At 40.3% G+C, this 16,932-nt stretch overlaps 1 protein-coding gene across 1 annotated transcript; it reads right to left on the bottom strand.

The window, feature by feature from the left end:
- Positions 1 to 3,153: 3,153 nt before the first annotated feature.
- Positions 3,154 to 16,289, bottom strand: SLC25A46 (solute carrier family 25 member 46). Its single transcript, XM_082301192.1, has 8 exons — positions 15,943 to 16,289; positions 14,140 to 14,182; positions 12,853 to 12,910; positions 12,265 to 12,342; positions 11,491 to 11,591; positions 8,789 to 8,845; positions 8,286 to 8,343; positions 3,154 to 5,240 (listed from the first exon to the last, which is right to left on the bottom strand). The coding sequence occupies exons 1-8, from the start codon at positions 16,193 to 16,195 to the stop codon at positions 4,662 to 4,664; spliced, it is 1,227 nt and encodes a 408-aa protein (XP_082157318.1). The 5' UTR covers positions 16,196 to 16,289; the 3' UTR covers positions 3,154 to 4,661.
- Positions 16,290 to 16,932: the final 643 nt, after the last annotated feature.

Below are 16,932 nucleotides of genomic sequence, written 5' to 3'. Positions count from 1 at the left end.
AAATGTTTTCCCAGAGACCTCATTACTAGTTCCTGAAGTCTGCTCTTTTCCTGTCCACAGTTGAGGCACTTTTCCTCCTGTCAACAGATTTTAAACTTTTGGTCTCTGTGTCAAGAAGGCCACCAATCACCAATTCAGACCCAAAACCTCCTCTGTTAATGACCAACAAATCAAGGAGAGCATCTTTCCTGTTCAGCTCCTTTACTACCTGTAGCATGAAGTTATCACCCAGGAGCTTTAGGAATATTCTGGACACCTGAAGGACAACACAGTCATCTGTCACAGCCAGCATAACTTCATGAGAGGAAAGTCCTGTTTGTCAAACTTGGTTTCCTTTTATGACAAGGTAACCCACCCAGATGATCAACAGAAACCGGTTGATGTAATTATTTTGTATTTCAGTAAAGCTTTCAATACTGTCACTCACAAGATCCTTCTGGACAAAACAGCCAGATAAACACATCATGTGATGGATGAGCAGTTGGATCAGGGTTAAGGCACCAAGCGTGACAGTGAATCAGGTGACATCACTCTGGTGACCTGTCACTAGTGGGGTTCCATAGGGCTCCACCCTTGACCCTGCGCTCTTCAACATCTTCATACATGATCTGGACACAGGACTGGAAAGTACACTAAGGAAGTTTGCCAATGATACAAAACTGAAAAGAGCTGTTGACTCCCTCAAAGGCAGAGAGTTAGAGAGCTGGGCAATCACCAGCTATGTGGAGTTCAACAAGGGAAAGTGCTGCACTCTGCACCTGGGATGGGGCAACCCTGGAGTTACAGACAGACTGGGGCATGAGAGGCTGGAGAGCAGCACCATGGAAAGGGAGCTGGAGGTCCTGGCTGATGGCAAGTTGGACAGTCAGCAGTGCCTGGCAGCCAGGAGGGCCAAGCATGTCCTGGGGGGCATCAGGCACAGCATCAGCAGCCGGGAAAGGGAGGGGATTGTCCCGCTCTGCTCTGCACTGGGGAGGCCTCACCTCACGCCCTGGGGGCAGTTTTGGGTGCCACAATGTAAGATATAAAGATATTAAAGAGTGTCCAAAGGAAGGCCATAAAGATGATGAAGGGTCTGAAGAAAGAGCCTTACGAGGAGCATCTGTGGTCACTTGGTCTGTTCAGCCCGGAAAAGAGACTGAGGAGAGACCCCACTGGAGTCTGCAACTTCCTCCTGATGGGAAGAAGGGACAGACACTGAGCTGTGTGTCTGGTTACCAGTGACAGGACATGGGGGCGATGGTCTGAAGTTGTGTCAGGGGAGTTTTAGGTTGAATATTAGGAAAAGCTTCTTGCGTCCAAGGGTGTTTGGGCACTGGAATAGGCTCCCCAGGGAAGTGGCCACAGCACCTGAGTTCAAGAAGTGTTTGGACAATGCTCTTAGGCACTTAGTGGGATTCTTAGGGTGCCATGTGCAGGGCCAGGAGCTGAACTTTGATGATCCTTGTGGGTCCCTTTCAACTCAGAATATTCTATGACTCTATTCCGTGTTAGCAGCTGAAGGCATGTATCCAGCTGAATGACCATGTCAGATGAACACCTCCCATATACTTGCCTTGAACCTGCTGCTAAATTCAGAGGAGCTAAGAAAAATATGTAATTTTGAGTCTTACAAATTCCACATAAATCTGTAAAACCGCACACTTCACATTGTTACAGACAGTAACCTGAGGCAGATCAACTCACATATGCCCCAAAGCAGATCTGCTAAAAGGAATGAGCACAGCTGGAACATTGCAGAAGAATTCAGCACTGGCACCAACACTGGATCTAAAAGCTCCATTTTAACTAAAAGCCAAGTGTGATCTGTATGCTGTCCATGAAAGAACATAGCCAGGTATTTTCCTCTTTCCAGGAGGCCTCATAGCTCAAAACTTCCTGCCCAGTCTGTTATCAGTTACTGCACATGAAGGCTTTTCTTGTAAGAGACATGGATAAGAAGCCAAGTAATTCTTCACTCGATTAGTTTGTCTTTCTCCAGCAACATTTACCTTCCTAAAATCAGCTCTCTTCTTTAAAGAGAGGAAAAAAAAAAAAGTAGTAAGAAAAACAAGGTACAAAAATTTGTTTGTATCAGGCACAAGAGTGCATAAGAATTCTTCATATTCCACCACAACCTACTTTCTACAGCCAATTCAGTATTTTGTAGTTTTCAGTGGTACCTCTTGCTGAAGCCACCTACTAATCATTTCTGTGAGCTAAAAATTGATTTAAGATCCAAATGATAATCAGAAACATGTATAATTAAAAAGGTTAAAATTACTTTTTTCAGCCCATACTCGTTTACATTTTTGCATGGGCAATACCCCAGCAACTCTGCACAAAGTGTATTACGTGTTTTGGGAGATAAAAAAACCTTTCATGAAAAATCTAAACATGTTCATTCTAACTGCTGGGAAGAGGACCAAAAAACAATAGCCCAAAGCAAAAGCTTTTTTCCACAACAGAACAGCTGCTCTACATTGACAGCATTCTTTCTCACCCTGCCCAAAGTTACAGACCTGAGAACCTAGACTACAACTGTAAAATTGCCAGCAATGAAAGCAAGTCTTTGCCACAGTACAACATTATAGCAGTCTCTAGCGCAACTCTTGAGAACTCATCTTCCCTCTTGAAGAATATATAAAAGGCAAGTCCTCCATGTCACATGGCAAAATGCCCTAATATTTTATTCCTAGAAAAATAGGATTGCCCAATTTCACAGATACATCTGCAAGTGTTGGACTGCAAGATGCACTTAGTTATTGCTTCAAGGCAATTGTCATAAACTGTTGGCTACAGCTGAATTTAACACCTTTGAAAAGGCCAGTTTCATGCATTAAGAACTTGATTGGACAAGAGACGTACAAGTCAATGTCATCCTTCCTTAGAGCAGGAATTTGGACTGGATGACCTGCTGAGGTCCTTTCCAGTCTGGATGAGTCTGTGGCATGGCCATCTTGATATTCATTAAAATTAATGATTTCATTAAAAGAAACCATCTTGATATTCATTAAAAGAAACCTAAGCTCTTGCGTGTAGTTTAATTCAACATGTTCTTGCATTTAAGAAAGTTGACAAACTTGAAAATGCCACTCTGGAGTCTATACAGTAAAACATAACACACAAAACAGGACTCCTTTACATGCCTCTTTGGTGAATTACTTTATAATACTTACAGTGAATTCTCATTTTATTTCATACACTATACACTAAATTTGCAATCAACAATATTTCAAAATAAACCAGTTCCCAAGTTCACTAGACTTTCCATTTCAACACTTAGGCATTTTAAATACATGAAAGTTAGATTAATAATAAAGTAGACCTGATCTGAAGTCAGAACTTACAAAGAGCAACATCTTTCCATTATTTTAAGGAAAGCATGACTGCTTTCCATAAGTGATAACTACACAATCATTAATGATTAAAATGCAGATCAATTTACAGCATTCACAAAAACAGACTTGCCACATGAATGTGAAAAAAAGCAGCAGCCTCTCGTAATTTAGAAGTGACTTTCCACATGCTTGTTTCATCTCTCCCTGCCCCCCCTGCCCCACCCCATATTTATTGATGAAACCAAGGACTACATCACCTAGAATAATTAAAAATCATTCTCAGGCTGAGTCTGAAGGGGGAGAGGGCAAAAATTATGTACTTCAGTGGTTCCCTTGCACATAAACTGTTAGCTCTGTTCCACAAAATATTTAAACTAGCAGAGACTTTAAATGACAGACATCAGTGCTAGTTAAGGAGACAATTTTATACATACCACTCCAATCTAACAAAAGAGAAACTCTAGGAACAGCCAATTGTTTTCATAGGCTTTCTGTACACTTTGAACACCAATACTACTACTACTACACAGATTTGTATGATTACTATACTCTCATATGGAGCAGTAGAGTAAAACTAAACCCTGAAGTTATCCATGGAAAGTCAACTAAAAATGGCACTTACACATGCACACATCAGTTTCTATTTTGCTTTATTCACACTTAGTTATTGTAAGCCTTGCAAACAAACTGCAAGACACCCAAATTTGCATTCTGTGCAACTTTTCCTCAAACCCATTTTTCATTGTTTTTATACAAAGTAAGAGTTTCCCCTTTGTCTTCTGCCACACTGCAGCAAAATAAGTCTTCTATGTACCTGTAAATAATAACATTTAAGTCTACTTAAGTCACTTTTACAGTTTCTATTTTACTCACAGTTCCATTAACAGTGAAGTTGGAAACATTTTCAAAAGACCAGTAAAGCCATCAGTCCCCTACTTGCAAGTTCTTACAACTTAAGAAAAGAAATTCCTTTCAACTGGCTAGCAGTCCATATTAAACATGAGATGTGATGCTCATAAAGCAGATACTAACAATTCATATCCATTCCTTATGTCAGTGAACTGGTAAGAGGAAAAGGAAATCCTCAATGCAATCACATTTGAAATCTGATCCCCTTTATATGACTGCATATGACATATTCAATTTGTGTCTGTAATTTTTAAACAGTCCTTTTTTAATTACACTTCGGCAACTATATCCCCATTTTTAAAACAAGTTGTTCTACAGTGTAAGGAGAATCCACAGAGTGGATTCCTCAAAGTTCATTTTCTAAGCCATTTAAACAATAACTGGGTTAGCAAGTGAATCATGTCCAATGTGCTAGATCCAGACCTGGACAGATTAAGAAACATTTTGAAGCAATGTTGAGTAAATAATTTTGGTAAGCTGTAAAACTGCCATATGCAAGGTATACTGTACTATAACAGCTCCAAATCCTTTATAGAAACCTTGCATTCCTTCTTCCCGTTTTATAGTATTTATGCAGTCTTTCATTCCCTCATACTGAGTATTGATTGGAAGCACTTCATAGCCAAGGTCTGTATTGTCAATTATTGTGCGTGTCCCTTGAATATGAAGGCGGTGCAAAACTGTTTCCAGTGGGTAAAGCATGACATCAGCACAAAGGCTAGCAGCAAAGCTAGCAATAAGTTCTGGAAAATATGCATCCAGCATGCTCTGCACAGAAGAGGAGCTCTCAGTTGGAAGGTTGTGGGAATTATCCCTTTTCAAAACAAACAAGACAAGCTTCTGGACGATGGAACTGATGACGTAGTGAAGAACTCCATGTAGAGCAGTGGGGAAAGTCAAGACCATCAGAGGAAGGAGACGCTTGCTATGGGGTACTCCCAAGCCTAAAACTCTGCCAATTCCCTCTTTCACGCAGTCCAGGATGCCAGGATTGTCTCGAATTATTTCACTCTACAAGCACAAAGAAGGAGTTACAACTCATGCTGAGCACTTCAAAACCATCCTGACATCTACTCTGACACTTTATCACTGTTGAACTTTTTTTTTTTAAAGTTAAACACTCGCATGCTATTGTGTCTACATAGCTGTACAAATAAAAGGCCCTTGTTATAACACTCTTCATAGCATTCAACTAAACTTTCTTTTAAAGAACCCATCTTAAAGAGGTGAGGGTTTTTTAATGTATATTGCAGTTATCTGTGTTCTACCGAAGAAATTCAACTTTCAGCCTACTGCTGAAAGTATCAGAATGCGAAACAGTCATGAACTTAAAATGTCTACATCTGGAGCAAACTGCCAGGAAGTACTTATTTAATTCAAAATGCCTTTATACTTTAAAGACTATGACTATAACCTTTGAACTTGAATGTATGTAGTAAAGACTTATACAACTAGCGTAGAATGGTCATTTTTAACATGCATTTAATAGGTTCCGTTTTGAATATTCTCATGGCATTATATGCATTTAAAGTAGTATTCTTTACCCATGCTGTTTGTTAGTGAAGAGATAATTATTTTGTTCATGCAGCGCAAACAAAAATCTTGTCATAATTACCTACTCTATTACACTTCACCTTTGAGTGTAGGATTAAGCTAAAAACATTATTTCTCCTACTAATGCTTATACAAACACCAGCGTTTTATCATGTGGTTTACATCCCAAATTCAAGATTTGGATGTTCTCCTGAATGCCCGAGTCTCTGAATCCATGTGGTCTGTGTCCTGACCTCATGCCAGAATAAACCACCAAAATATTCCTCAGTATTTTGGGGAAATACTAAACAGCCTATAGAGCCTTCATGGTCTTTTCTGTGCAGGAGAGGAACTAGTTCAAACACCCGAGAACATAACGCTGTTGCAGACTTTAAGTACAAGTTAAGCACCACAACCCCTGCTGACTCCTCTCCTGTCCCACATCACTACTGTCACTGCACTTCAAAACCGTTCTTGCTTTGGCCAAACACGCCACCATGAGGTTTTAGATGCTAATGACAAAAGAACTAATGTGACAGCTACAAATTTCCACCATTTACAGCTATTTTGATGAAATGTATTTACTTGGGTGTCAAACAGATACTGTTGAACAGCATGGTTTATCAGAATTAACACAAAGTCTACATAAACCTGCTAGTAGCAAATCCAACGATCTTTAACTTCTCTGATTTTTTACTGGTCATTGTTGCCTTGCAGCACAGGAATGTAATGCAAACCTGGCAAGCCAAGTTGCTCCCCTGCATTGATTAACACAGTATAAAGATCTTCACAAATGCTATCATTACCTCTGCTGTATTTCTAATAAGCTGATGAACTTTCCAAGAACTCAATAACGTATTTCATACAGCATATATATATATATATATATATACACACACATATACTCATTCACTAAAATACTTGCACACAGCCAAAGCTACTAATCTTAAAATCCTCAGATCTCAGTGGAATTTTCATAACCAATCATTACAGAGAAGATCACCTACCTAAAAGGCTGGGAGAGATGCTTTTTTGGCTTTTTACTGTTATCCTATTAAGCTGCTTTCTAGCAAAGAAACTTTATACTTATTTTGCAAACAGAAGGCAGACTCTAAATTATGCTCTCTTTTATCTTCTATTGGTAAAAAATTTACCCATGTCCAACAGTGCAGGTAATGCAACATCCTTTCAGACAAAAATACAAGTAGTAAGATACCTGGATATAACATTCCATTCTGTGGCCTGCTATGAACTCCAGAAACATTAACAGTGTTCCACTATTGTTTCTAGTTCCAGAATTATGGCATGCTCAGGGTAGAGCCATTCCCCAGTAATTAAGAACTTGAGTTCCAGCCAGCTTCCCATTATGACACCAGCTAAGTCTCCCAAATATTCCACAACTCAAGAGATCCCCTGAGGAAAGAGGGTTTCTAAAATAGGGAATATCTTTAGAGGAAATGTGTTTGGTTTTGGGAGTCTGTCTATACCTCTCTCTGCACAGATGCTTAATCTCACCTATCCTGTTAATCCGTGATGCAGCCAGTTCAGACAGAACAGCTCTCCTAGTACCTTCTGGCTCATTTAAGCTTGGATCCTGCACACAGACCAGAATCCTGCCCCTTAAAGGAGTCCATGCGTGTAAAGTACATGCTGGAACTAAGAAACTGCAGAAGTCAGCCTTCTCCCCAGAAAAAGCACCATTTTGGAGATACACACCAGCAAATCAGTCTTGACAGTACTTACAAGTTGCCCATGCTATGAATGAAAATTACTACTTTGATGACTGAGAAACATGAGAGTGACTATCCTGCACCCTCCACACAGGAACTCTACAGAAAGAGTGCCATTAGCTGCACAGAAATTCTGTCATGTCATCTAAGAGCAAGTCATTATACAGACACGGCTGGAAGAATTATCCTGGACCATTTGTGCACAGCTAACCCTTGCCTTTCTTCAGAAAGAGATGCAACGCCACACTGACAGACAGCAACACAGTGCTATGGGGTACTCTGCACAGCTGCAGAACAAGATGTATTCTAAGTGACAGGTCCAGATTTTAATTTTTATGGCTAGAGAAGAACTAGATAAAGATTAAAAGTAAAAAGTTGATTGAATGAAAACCCCACTGAACTACTGGAAAAAACTTTACAGTTGTTACAGGGGGTGGGTGTCACTGTGACAACTTGCCTAGGAAGGCAAAGTTTAAAAATCTTACATGAGAAAAACTTCCTTATGTTTTATCTGCTGGAGCACAAAGATATAGCATGTCCCTAGTTGATATGCAATATATTCCAACTATCTACATTAAGTGTTCTTTCTAATTCAAGATTTAGAGTTAAGACACTACACTAATATACCCTTCATAGTAAACACCCATTTCAGCTAAGTCGTAAGTCAAGCAAAACAAATGCAATTACTGCAACATAAACCTGAATACAAAAATCAAAGATTCATTTCTCCATATAATCTAATCTATAAAGAGTAACAGTATTTTTCTAAATGTTCCAAATATGTTTAAGTTACCTGTACAGTTTCAATCAGGCTCGCAGAATAAAAAGGCATTGCTATCACATGTGTTAACCTGTAGAAATTAACAATATAAGAATTAATGTAATGACAATACTGTAATTTTAGGCAATCAGGCACCTGAAAGTTGATAAAGTTATCTAGCACATTATTCCTGAGAGAAAATTAACAAAGCATAACTCAATTACTAAAATGTACATCAACAAGTTGAGATAAGCTTCAGTCAAAAGCGTAGTTAAATTCTACTTCCATGTGACCAGACTGATTAAGGTCTAAAAGAATCTAATCTTTTAAATCAGTAGTTCCATAGACACAGGGATCTAGTAGGAGAAAATCTGTGAAAGTGGGGTATGCAATCAAGACTGTTCAAAAAATCAACATTTGAAAAGTACTGTCAGCACCTTGTCAAGTAAACATAGCAGCAGACTAAACTCATGTACATTTGGTAGTTTACTGTGTTTAGATAATAAGACATAAGGTAAATAACACGTCATACTTACGCTTTGAGTAAAAGGTGTCCACCTATCTGCTTGAGGTTCCATTTATGTGAAAGCTCCCTAAAAAGAGAAGTATTTACCACAACATGAATAATCACCCACATGTAATTCTCAAGCAATTCTTCCATGGGTGTCAACATTCAGCTCTTATATTGCTGTTCTACTATCTATGTTGAAGCATTTCCCATATTGGACAGACAGAGCAAAACATTTAGTAAAGCATGCTTAACTTCTAGTAGTTTTTCAGGCCTGTCAGACATTCTATCAAAAAAGTTTCAGTTATTTATTAGTAAGATGTCTGCAGCTCTCACAGCAACTGACTTTAGTGTTTTCCATCTATTTAGCAACCTTATGTACTAGCACTTAAAGCGATTTTCAGGGAACACTGGAGTACTTTCAAAGCTTAATAGTTTTCCTTTACGAAGAAATAATTTTTATTTCATTTTGGTTTTGTTGCGCCTTTTCTGTTCTTTAGGTTATGTTTACCCTGTTGTTGCTCCCTTCCAGAAAATCTAAATCAGATTCTGGCAGTTAGACAAGAACCAATCAAGTACAAGAGGTCAGACTAGAAGTTGCATAGTAATTCTGTACAGACTAACTGAAGTTTTTTGTCTTATGACCAGTCCTCAGCATATTCTGATAAAACAGAAGAAAACCGGTGTGTTTAACACAAAGGTGACGCCAAAAATATTCCATTAAAGTAGTACTTCTAGTTACACATTTCAAAATATGAACAGCAAATGTTTACATTCTACCTGATAGAAAAAGTAAACCCACCTAGCTCAATATACCATTCAAAGACCACGTGTACTTACAATGCGTAATACTCTAGCTATGAGGTATAGACATTTGTCTGAAGCGCTGGGCACACTAAACTTTGCATTTTTAATTGCAAGCTATAAGGTGTTCAGCTTCGATTTTGTCCAGGAATCAGACACTGCTTGTAGTTAAAACAACTCTAATCCAAGAAAGGTAAGATTTTACTCTTTCTGAAAAATTGTATGTTACTACTAGCGATCACATTTTAAATACATAGGTCAATCACTAAACAGGATCAGAAGACCACTTTTACCATTATGAATTTCAGACTCTTAGATCACATCCACTTACCATTAATACTTAAATGCTGTGGAAAATGAAACCAGCCAAACTAATGTGTGAAAGCCTAACCTGTCAATCCAGGTATAACTGTCCCTGCAGTGGAAGAACAATTACACAAGCAGCTTGCCTAGTGAAGAATGTTCAAACCCATTTCTGGGCTCGTCTCCTAAAACAGGGGTATTCTTTCATGATACTATAATATAGAATTAGAATTGACATTTCACTTCTCTGTGTTCTTTGGAGCCTGATAATGTAGTTAAATAACCTTTTAAATCAGATTTGCTGGCACTGCTGCTACAAGCAATAACCTTCTCCTCCACATGACTGCCCAAACATGCAAGCCACCATTAAAAATGAAGAGAGAGCATTCAGTGGAAAACTGCTGCGGGGTGGTGCATGTATGAGACAACCACTTTAGCCGGATTACTTTCCCAACTCAGTTAATTTCCTGACTGTTCACACATTGTGTTGGCACAAGGATGGAAGTAGCACAGAGGAAGGAATGAGCTGGTTCCAGCAGAAAGGTTTGCTTCCTTTGGCAGCAGCACCAGCTACTTTTTGAACTGCTGAACTGGCCCACAAGTAGAAAATCATTGCTGACATTTGTGAGAATTCAGAATTATGAAGATATAAACACCATATCACATCTCATGAACTTAAGCATACCCTAGAGCTGTATCTACACACTTGGAGGAAAGAACAGCCTGGAAATTTCAATTACTGTTGAAACAGAACTGACCAAAACCTTAAATACACACTCCATACAATTTAAGTATGAAATGCTTTTGCTAATGCTTTTGAACTTGCAAATACCTACTTTCATTAGTACGGATGCATGCATCATAACAGCATTTGATTCAGCCTAACCATGTTTCTTCTTTTTAAACCCAGGGTAGTTTCCATGTCCTTGAACATTTTTAGTGAAAATATTACTAAACTTCTGTAGCAGAAGGTGGACAAAGTGATGTAGAACAATGAATATATCTTTAAATGAAGTCAGTCGTTTTTAGTTGTAACATCTTTTTTATGACAATACTGAATAAGGTACATAGAGCTGTTGGCCAAGAAAGGCAAAAGACAAAACTGCCAGTCACATAGACTCTCATTTACCATGTCTTCTCATTTACTAACGCAAGCCATTCTGTCCTTTCATTTACCACAGATAGTGCAAATATTCAGCAAAATGTCAGTGCTGGCTCCTTAGCTGTGCAAGTTTCCTGTATTTAGATTAATAAGACCAGGAATTCTTACCTTAGGTATGGTATTTGCTATTACCACACAATAAAAACCCAAATAAAAGAAGAAATTTTTTTTTATTGTTTATTACAGAGTTGACTACCAACGACCAATTTCCTACAGTATTTCTATACTCAGATCAGTGAGCTGACACAAACATACAAGGCTCCCAGAAAGAGTCTCTCACTATTTATGGATTATGAGGTTATCTTTTCCAAAACAACCACACTGTGTTTGGAAACACCTATTTAATGTCTGGCTGTTCTCATGAAGCAATATTTTTCAAACAGTCTACATTTCTAACACTTTGAAAATAAGTCCACAACTTACTAATTTGTTCGAAACAGTAAAAAAAAACCACGCAATACCTTGGCAAAGGTGTATATTCACTGATGATGCCTTCTGTTCCCAGGGTTATGCCCTGAACAATGAAAGTGCTGCCCATTCCTTTCCAGAGAGCCCTTGGACCCTGTGTGTTGAAATATGCAACATAAAACTCAAAAATATTTTCATCTTATTAATGACAACATTTCAGTAAATTCAGACCACACAAGGCTACAATTCTACCACTTAACTTTTTAACTAAATTCAGGTAACAACTCACTTTTTATCTATTAAGAAAGTTTTGTTTTTCAATAATTTCAAAGACTTGTCATTAATTTTGGAAGCATCTATCCACTGCTAATATTTTGTATTATAAATTTAACGCCATTTCCTATGGACAGAATGAGCACAAGATGTTAAAAGTATATCCAAAAGAAATTCATAATTAAGAACTTCTTACTGCCTTCTGATCCGAATTTAAGATTGCCATTCCCAGGCAGAATTGGAAACTAATTCAGTACTATCATTGGAAGGAGTCACTTCAATAATAATTTTATCCACATAAAGATTAATGATCTTTTAGAACCTTAATGAAAAAAATTAGATTCAGGGACCTTTTGTTTTCTAACATCTGCAAATCTTTCCACCCTAAGTACTGTACTTATGAAAAAAATAATGGTTTACCTCATCTTCTTGAAACATAAAAATAACAAACCCTCATAACGGCCATGTTTTTCAACACCACCTACGTAAACACTTAGAGACATACATGCTGTAGGAACTCTAAGTGCTCAGATAACCTTACACCAAATACTAACCTGTGTCTTATTGATGCAGTACATGATATTGACAATAGTAAATGGTGTGACATGATAATTCCGTGCGTGATAGTTAACCTGTTAAAAATATAAATAACGTCAGTCTTAGAAACACACTTGCAGATGCTACAACTCTGAAGGATAAAGGCATTCTCAATGTGAGAATTTTATCTCTGTAAAGATCAGCTAAAAATATGAATAAGTTCTCACTGAAATTTACAGAAACTGGCAGTACTTTTAAGTATTCGTATGCTGAAAGTTTAAACAATAAACTATACATAAGTCAGAAACTATGAAACGAAGCATCCTGCTTGTAAATGGGGATCTGAAAGTAGCTCTGCGGACTCCGAAACACTTGCTGTAATTTGCTTTCCACTGCCCAAACAAAAATGAGTAAGATTTTTCAAAATAAGCTAAACTGCAGAACAGGAAACATGTATTCTACAAGTAAAAACTTGTTAATGTAGCAGAGTCCCCCTAAAAATTGCGAAGCTTCCTGTACTACATACTTTCATACAGAGTATGAAAATACAGAGATATGACTACACACAGGAGCTCTGACTGGAAAAGGTAACATAAAAGACATACCTGACACTGACGACGTAGAACAATGCAAGGATGTGCCAACACATTTTCTGTAAACAGGCTTTAAAAGAAAATTGCATTTAATGCATGGGAAGCCACTAAAAATTCCTTAGAAAAGGCTTGTTAATTGTCTCTAACAACAGCAGATCTGTATTTGGAAAAGCAACATATTTTCTAGTGAACTAATAGGGCATTTTTTGATGGCTACCAAACAGCCTCCCAAGGAACAAGTTACATAAAATCTGACATATACATTTACTATGAAAAAAACCCATATATATGTAGTATGCACATACAACATACAAAATTTCTTAATCTCACCCTCCTCAAAGTATCAGGGTATAAAACAAACCAGAACCACAATTATGAGAGGAGTAATTTTACGCTAATTCTGCATACTGTATTATTATTCAAACTCTCCTTAGCAGGGCCGAGGAGGATTACTTTTTCAGTGAAAACACTACTGATCCAAACCAACTCTCCTACCACTGCCGAAACTCATATTTCAATCAAAACTTCACAGAGAAGTTCTTGCTTCTAAAGCGGAATTCTTGGTTGCAGCTATTCAGAGAAAATATTCATTTAATCTCAAAATGCCTGAGTGATCAGAGTACTTACCCGTATGTTGTTCAAATCTGGGACATGGATTAGAAAAGCAGAACATCCAGGGTTTTTCTAAACACCCCAAGTCACAGCTACAGGATCACCTGTGGTAGGTTTCTGAACTTCCGACAGACAAGTACAACTGGCACAGAAAAATACTCCAGTTTTTTAACTATTGAGCTAATTAGTAGTTTGCTACTACCAAAAGAGGTAGAACTTTCCCTGGACATCAGGATCTTAAAGTTCACCACTTTCTCAAAAATACTATAGTCACCATAGTAAAGAATAAAATGGCCATCAGACCACTTAGTTAGCTGAACATTGTGGTCCCATGATACTTTGGTAATATACCTGAAGACATTTTAACCTTCTCAGGAAACATTTGCATTGCCTAAAAATATTTAAAAGTTGCAAGTGTCAAGTTTTCTGGTGTTACTTTCAGATTACTTGGACATGGTACACACATCCTGGGCATTCCATATGAAAAACTGTCTTACATTTGCCTATGTATTTTTTGAGCAACAGTTAAAGAGAACAGAAACCTAAATGGGTTTTGGGTAGTAGGTTTCTCAACACATGTCAACTGTTCATGGCTATTGAAGTAAAAACACAATATAAAAGTGTATGTAGGGTTTATGAGACAAATAAGAGTTTTACTACCCCTTTGTCACTGAACACAACTCTTACCTTGCAAGGCCAATACCAAAACCAGCAAATCTGTTCAACTGCTCTGAAAAAGAAGAAAAAAAACTGAACAAAAAACCAGATTATACAGCAGTGATAATCACAAAATAGGAGAAAATGCCATGCACAGGATCTGAAAAACTAATTTTATCCTGTACTTGCGTCAGAAAATTACAAGTATTAAACCACAACATTTATGGCAGCTCAGCAACACAGGATATAAAAAAAATTATTCCCCCAGGAATATTTCTTACAGGGAAAAAAAAAAGGGAGAAAGCGAATGGTAAAACTGAGAATATTTTAATACCAAAAAATCCCAACTCAAACCAGCTACTTAAAGATTTAGCATGCGTGACTTTACAGTAATTCTGAAACATTATAATTGAGATAATTGAGGTGAAAATAACGCTAGAACAGTAAAAAGGCAAAAATTTGGGAGAAGTTACACAAAAAGCCATGGATGAAGCAAGAAACATCAACAAAAAGCAAATTTTCAAGCCGGTTGTTTATCTCCAGTCCTCAGCAAAAATCTAGTTACTAGAGAACTACAAAAGTAACGAATTCAACTCACTGTTGTCTGCCGCCAGACATTTGCACATTGGGGATTATCAGACGGAATTTTAAGACGATTATCAGAACAGTAAAGGCACTTTAAAGTTAATGCTCAGCCCTAAAATCTTCAGAGTGCAAGCAGTCTGAAGACACGGATAAAGTCAGTAACTTCAGCGGGGCTCCACACAGATGTGGGAGCCCTCCAAAAAATGGTAAGATACCATTTGTAGCTGCTGGATTCAGTGATTACAGCAACTCCTTATCAGTCCTCCAAAGTGCAGAATGAACACACCTTCCATATGTAGATAGGGGGTAAAAATGTAGTGTCCAAGTAGGCAAGGATACTTAAACAGTGCTTCAACCAGTGCATGCATGGATGGAGTCCAGCTAAAGGCAGTACTCTTTATAAGACCTTAATAAAAACACTGCACTACAGGTCAGAAAAGAAAGACTTGCCTAGTAATATAATTCGATTTCACATAAATTAGTATTTCATAAATATTTTCATACTCAAGTGTATATAAGCTGCTCCTTTTAATTAAAGCAGATGACATACAGTACCCTAGATACAGCAAGTTTTTCTCAATTAACCTCAATTTCATGAAGACCTAAAATGACACTTTACTTATGCGGGCTTTTACTCAGTTTCCCAACAATTACTGAAAAGGACTGGAACTCAGCTGCTTCCTTAAATCCTACCAGTCCCACAGTTCCCTCGCCATCATGCGTGGAGGGGGGAGGGGGAGGCCTACGTCAGCAGCTCATCTTTTAAATCCGAGAGAAGCCACACAGTCTGGAACACCAACACCGACTAAACAACGAAGCAGTATAAGACGCAAAGGCAGTTCCTGCCTTAAAAGAGGGCGGAGTGTTTCTGCAGGATATTGTTTACATGGGCAGTGAAGAGCTAGCTGACCGCACACTGCTTAACGAGAAGCTGCGGGGCGCGTTCTGGCACTCTCAAATCACATTTGCATGAAGCTACGCAGTGCAGGAGCGCAACAGGCAGTGACGGAGCAGTTCGCCTTCTAAAAGACTTTTCTTCCCCGGCGTTTCAGCACCGCCAGTAAAAATGACGGCCTGGGCGGCGCTCGGCCCGGCCGCGACACAGCCCAGGGCCGCCGCCAGCCCGCCCTCGCCCGCCCCGGCAGGTCATCGCTCCCGGCAGGTGGGAGCCGGGGGTAGGCACGGGACCGGGGAGCGGCGAGAAGCGGCGGCCGCCCCCGGGCCAGCCCAGGCCGGGCCCTCCCTTACCGGCGCCGGGGCCGCCCGCCCCGAGGCTGGCCTCCTCGTTGGGCCCGGCGCCGCCCAGAGGGGTCCCGGCCCCATACGGCGGCGTCTTCTCGCCCCAGTGCAGGTTGCGGCTGCCGGGGATGTCGGGCGGGCTGGTCACCCAGGGGCCCAGCTCCGAGCCGCTGCTGAAGGGCCTGGAGCCGGGGCCCAGTTCGTCGCGGCCGACCCCGCGGTAGCCGAGGCCGTCGAAGCCTTCGGGGCGCCGCGGGTACATGGTGGGGGTGGATGAGGGAACCTGGCGGGGCCGAGGAAAGCGGGAGGGACCGCACTGGCGGCAGCGGACCCGGGACCCGGCGCCCGCCCTGGCACTTCCGGCCGCGCTGAGGCCGCGCGCGTGACCGCCGAGGGGGCGGGGCCGGGGGCGCTGGGCCAATGGCGACGCTCCGCTTGCCCGGCCCGGGGCGGGGCGTCCCGCGCAGGGTGCGGGCGGGCGAGCGCGCCCCCTGGCGGTGCGGCGGGCCAAGGAGGGTCCCCGCCCGCCTGGGCTTGTGGAGAATCCCTGCACCAGCACTGTTCCCAGCCTTTACCCGGCGGAGCTCTCCCCATGCAGAATCTGTGAGAACAAGAGGTGGCTGGAGAAAGGGGGCCATGCGGACACAAGACAGCACTTTCTGGGGAATAACATTCTTCTTACAGACCCTGGAGATGAGCAGCACACGGCAAGTGCAGGGATGAGGCCAAGAAGGGGGAACGGACTGTGGAGAGGAATACAGACCACCCAAGATCCCCAAAGCCCTACCACGTATTTCCATAAAAAATCTGAAAGAGCAGACTACCCATGATAACTGATTGCATAGAAAGTGAGAAGCCCATCTTCAGGACAGGGAAACTAGTACATAGAAAGTATCCCTCAAGCCCAGGTGGCACCAACAGGGTATCCCATTGGCTGGATCAGTGCAGCTGGATCAATGCTGACACCAGGAGCGGTGATCTCTTCTTTTTCTCTCTTTC

The sequence above is a fragment of the Coloeus monedula genome, assembly GCF_965178545.1.
Source record: "Coloeus monedula genome assembly, chromosome: Z".
NCBI lineage: Eukaryota > Metazoa > Chordata > Aves > Passeriformes > Corvidae > Coloeus > Coloeus monedula.
This window is presented reverse-complemented; position numbering and strand designations above follow the sequence as displayed.

What these genes read in the sequence shown, in the direction of transcription:
- SLC25A46 (XM_082301192.1), bottom strand. Translation starts at nt 16,195, where the DNA reads ATGTACCCGCGGCGCCCCGAAGGCTTCGACGGCCTCGGCTACCGCGGG. An exon ending in ACTGCATCAATAAGACACAG is followed by an intron (nt 11,592 to 12,264) that starts GTTAGTATTTGG and finishes TTCAACACACAG; the next exon opens with GGTCCAAGGGCTCTCTGGAA. An exon ending in GAATATACACCTTTGCCAAG is followed by an intron (nt 8,846 to 11,490) that starts GTATTGCGTGGT and finishes TTCTCTTTTTAG; the next exon opens with GGAGCTTTCACATAAATGGA.